The 5000-nt window shown below is 42.0% G+C and overlaps 1 protein-coding gene across 1 annotated transcript in view; it reads left to right on the top strand.

The window, feature by feature from the left end:
* The window catches only part of LOC138014095 (polycystin-1-like), an 80596-nt gene that overhangs the window by 12246 nt on the left and 63350 nt on the right, over positions 1-5000 (top strand). Inside the window, 4 exon segments of the mRNA XM_068861123.1 lie at positions 1208-1543; positions 2997-3277; positions 3749-3902; positions 4273-4595. Of these exon segments, the coding sequence (XP_068717224.1) occupies positions 1208-1543; positions 2997-3277; positions 3749-3902; positions 4273-4595 (1094 nt within the window).

Below are 5000 nucleotides of genomic sequence, written 5' to 3'. Positions count from 1 at the left end.
CCTCCATGAATTTTAATTCCGACGCGTTCAGACAAATGCTAATGATTTGACGCTGGAAAAAAACGAACTCATCGCTGGGTAGCCGAAGATTTTATACGCAATTTCCGAAACATCCTTTACCAGATAAAAAACGCCGAGTGAGGTTGAAAATTGCCTTCGGTTTCTTGTTTGACACCCATTTGTCTTTGAAGAACTGATCTTCGCACTTGTAGGGACAAGTAGGCCTTTTTCAGCTAGTGATCACATGGTACAAAAAGTGCCATACTGGAGAGCAAATTGCGCACTGGAACATCTAAAATAAAAGAAAATTTAAATTAAGTTTCCTTGTTTTCAGTTAGATGTCCCAGTGCGCAACTTGCTCTCCAGTATGGCGGTTTTTGTACCATGTGACCGCCAGCTGCAAATGGCCTATTAAGCAATTCTCTCTAATAGATACTGACAATTTCAAGTGGCTACAACGAGATTCGTAGCCATGACCTCACTCTGCGATGTGGGTGCAATGCTCTACCAAGCCACCATGAAGCTCTGAAGCCACACAGTTGAGAGCAGGTCAATTTGTTGGCCTCGTGTGTTCCTGTGGAAGGAATAATGAATGAAAGAAATATATACATTTAACATTTAGACTGCAAAACAGTCGTTTTCTTCCATTTTCGGAAGGCGCGAAGCGGACCGCGAAGCGCCGTAAGGGTGATCCTCGCGTGTGAAGCGCGCGAGCCTCACACGCCCGTAGGGTGTTCGAGAAACTTTCTACACTCGCTCCAGACCTTTTTGCAGTCTATTTAACATTACACCGGCATAGCAGAGGTCATAGGTTCGGATCCCTTTGAAAAACAACAAACAATACATACTTAATTGACCACTCCCCATCGGGGCTTTTCAGGGCCAATGAAAGACAGTCACGACAGAACAGAACATTCAATAACAACTGTTAAGAATCCCAACTGGCCGGGGACAAATCAGTTGGCTATTTACAAGTGTAGCTGAGAAGTTGAACCAGGGACTACAAACCAGTGGTCAGAATGTGTCTTTAACCCGGGATACCCGGATATCAAAACAGGCGCCCTAGCCACTGGACCGCATTGCCCAGTTTGTCTACAGGAGACAATTGTTTAATTGTCGAGATAAGTACGGGGATCCCTTTAACCCGCACTTCAAATAGAAACGTTTCGGTGTTTGATATCTCCGTATTTTCGATTTAATTCTGCAGGTCGGTTCTTCGCTTCAGCTGCGTATAATTGTTCCGCAAGCCAAGGAGATTGCGACAAAATCGGAACATTTGTCGACGGCCTTCCTCAAGACTCGATAATACTGGTTGCAATACAAGAGTCTGGCGCTACAAGTAGCAACAAACCTCCTTCAAGTAAACTTCAGGAACTGGGCTCCCCGAATATAGGCTCCGTTGTCGAGAGCACGTCTTACGCCTTGATTGGTTACAAGGGAAGCAAGAGTGTAGACTGGAAACAAGATTTGTTTAAGGGTAATGGTTCTGGGCCTGCTGAAATCGCAGCCGTTATTCCAATCCAGTGCTCCTACATGCCATCACGTAAGGCTTATTTTAAATCGGTTTGAAATTGAGTATCCGGAAACCAATCGGCTATTATAAGAGAAGCGATGGTTGTTAGGCACTTTTTCGCGTCGTCGTGGAAGCGAAGTGTTCTTTTCTCGTTACTTCACAAACTTCTCATTTTTTCAATTTCTATTTTTTCCAGAGTACGGGAAGGAAATCTACCATAATGTATAACACATTGGCAAAACGCTTGTTTTTGCGATGAAAACTTATAGTTTTTGAGGTTTCTGCTGTCGTTAATCACGCGCTCTATATCCGTTTACGGTTATTGCACCTACATGCTGACCATATAGCAGTTATTTTCGATAATAGTGTAGTAAAAAAACCTAAGTAATTCTTCAAGTTAGGCCAGTCACACGCACGCAGCCTAGCCTAAAATGAGCCAATCACAACAATGCAATGCATGCAGCCAGCTCTATCTGCAAAAAAATAGGGAGTTCAAGAAAAGACTACTGCTACGGCAACGACAACGCCACTAAGCAAGGTTATGATTGGTTAAGAAAGTAAAATACTCGCGTGCTGCACGTGCGGCACGAATATCCGTGCATTTCATCGTCGCACTCCACGCTAACAACAACGTAAAATCAACTAATTTTATAGGTTTTGACGACAACGTGAGCATTTAACAATGAGCCATTTATTTTATATTTTTACTTTAAACCCGCTCGTACCCATCCAGGTACAGGATAGTTGGCCCGTATTGTACAAGGTTAACAAAACGGAATAACTGAATCGCGAATTTACTCTTGCGATAGCGTCAAGTTATATTATGGAGTGACGTATTTGTTGACGTTGCCGTTTTTTTTTGCTTAAACTCCCCAATGGGAGGGCAAGGCCACGGTTAATAGGACAATCACATGACTTTTGGAGGGCATACAGTTTATTTGTGGCCCGAGTAGCATCATTTGCGCCCGAGCGGAGCGAGGATGCAAATGATGCTACGAGGCTGGGACACAAATAAACTATATGTCCGACAAAAGTCGCGTGATTATCATTATTATCAATACATAAGGCCAAATCGTACAAATTTATTTAATAAGAAATAAATGTTTAACAGAGACATGGCATGAAACTATGATATGGAAAGTTGTAGCTACAACACGATCAGCTAAACAAGAGCAAAAATTGAGGAAAAAAAGCAAGAAAACTCATTCGCAAAAATTCGCGCCAACTCTGGCATTAAAATGGTATCCTCAGGATCTCATTGGCCAAGCGAAGTTGTTTGAAATCTCTGCAGCCAATCAGAATCAGGGCGGGAAATAAATTTTCAGCCCGAGCATTTCCCGCTTGGCCCGCAAAAAGGCGCGTTTTACAGATCACAGTTTGTCATTTGGGCGGGCGTATTGATAGTAATCCTGGTTTTAGCTCTTGTGGCTAAATCTCAATCCCAAACAGCTTCATTTTCGGTTTTCGTCGGATTTGTTTTCAGTGTCCACAACTTGCAGCCCATTTAACGTGGCAGCTAAGAAGTATGGAGGCAACTGTCTGAACGAGTCTTCAAGCAGTGGTGTCTCAACCACATGCAAAAATACAATCGACGAAAATGTCAGCTCTGGCTGGGAATCAGCGCCCAGTGGAACAGTTGGCTCTTTCATAAAAATTGACCTCCATACCATCTTTACCATCAACAAGCTACGAATTATGCAAAATGTCTCAGGGCGTCAAATAAAAGAGATTCTAATGGAGTTCAGCGACTGTTCCTATGAAAAGGTAAGATCGGAATTCTGACCAAACTAAAACCAAAAGCAAACGCTCGTTTAGAATCATAAAGGATAGTTGACAAACGGAGGGAAGCAGTGCGGCGCTTTGATTAGGTCGCTTGCCCTGAGATTCGTTGAATTTGATCGCGGTAGTCTGAGGTTTAACTCCGCTGCTGCCCTTGAAACAGTTGTTCAAATTGTTGTTTTGTTCTGTCATTTCTTTGATGTTTCATTGGCCCTGAAAAGCCCTTAAGGGGAGCGGTGAACTAAGTAGATATATGCACGTAACATTAGCGAGTTGTTATCCTTGCTAGCTTTAATTGTAAATCTGATAAAGACTATGGGTGAGACCACTGGATGGGAGAGGCATTATTTTACGCTATCGTGATAGTTTCTTGATTCAAATAGGTATTTTACGCCTGTGGTGAGCGTAGATTTATGTTAACACTTTCAAATTAACGTCAGATAATTTTTTTTGCAGATCTTATTGGCTGCAAATACATCAGATTTCCAGGAATTCACATTCCTGTCTCGCCAAGCAAAGTGGATAAAGTTTACAGTGAATAAAGTGTACGGAGACAGCGGTGCAGTTGAGATCAAGGAAATAGAGATCTACAACGAACTCTGTAATCAAAGTAAGTACGTCTTACGGGCCTATCTTGAAATCATAGGCACACAATACGTGGGGGTACGTCCGTTTAAATGGTAGCAGAATGATATTTTAAAATTTGCGTCACTCAATCCCTTATAACCGTTAATAGAGACAGGAGATATTGCTTCTACAGTCCTAGACAAATTACACTGTCATACTCTGGTGCAATCACACGCTATCCATGAAATGGATATCTTGATCGCAGGATAGCTTTCATCGAACAGTGCTTCTTGCCAACCTGGCAGTGTCCAGGAAAAGGCTCTTCGCTTTCGCTTTCCCCACAGAAGTGCTCGTTACGTAGGTTAAGGATACAGAGAAGCATTTTTTAACAAACGTCATATTTTAAATTTTAGAAACGATTTGTGATGTTGTACAACTTAAACCAAACATGTTATCATCCCGGTATCGCTTATTTACAACGAAATTCCCGCTCATGATTCACGCCAGTGACCAAGTTCATGTGCTCCTCACGAATGAATCGCGTGCCTCTAGCTCACGTTATGAGATTATCATTGGTTCAGTGGCCAACAAAGACTGCGTGTTGAAACGAATTGAAAATGGCACAAGTGAAGAACTGATGAGGCGAAACATTGTCGGACATTTAAGAGAAAACGAGACACTATCATTTTGGATTGAAGTGGAAAAAGACAGACTGCTTTTTGGCTCTGGAGAACAGGTAAAGACCGTTTAAAGGTCATAAAGAGAACTGACTATTGTAACCTCTTGAGATTTCTTTCCGCTTGCTGGATCCCGTTTTCCCGAATTTAAACTATGCTGAGTTATTTGAGAAGTGGAAAGCTCTTTTTTTAATTGGGTGGAAACTTGTAGTGAAATTTTTAACAGCAAAAGATAGGGTTTTGAGAAAATCCCTTTACATTTCTGTTAACTCTGGGCAAAGAATCGCTCTACTAAGCGGTTCAGGAGGCCTGCGTGATTGAACGGATTTTAATAAGAGGGTCAGGATGGGGGTACTGGAATCTCAGCTATCAGCTAAATTTTCACCCATTTCTTAGCTGTCAGCTAAATTTTGGCCATTTTGCAGCCAACAGTTGAAAAAAACATCAACAATTCTCAGCCATTA

Source organism: Montipora capricornis, chromosome 8 (genome assembly GCF_036669925.1).
Source record: "Montipora capricornis isolate CH-2021 chromosome 8, ASM3666992v2, whole genome shotgun sequence".
Classification (NCBI taxonomy): Eukaryota; Metazoa; Cnidaria; class Anthozoa; order Scleractinia; family Acroporidae; genus Montipora; species Montipora capricornis.
Note: the sequence above shows the minus strand (reverse complement) of the source record. Positions and strands in the feature narration are given on the sequence as shown.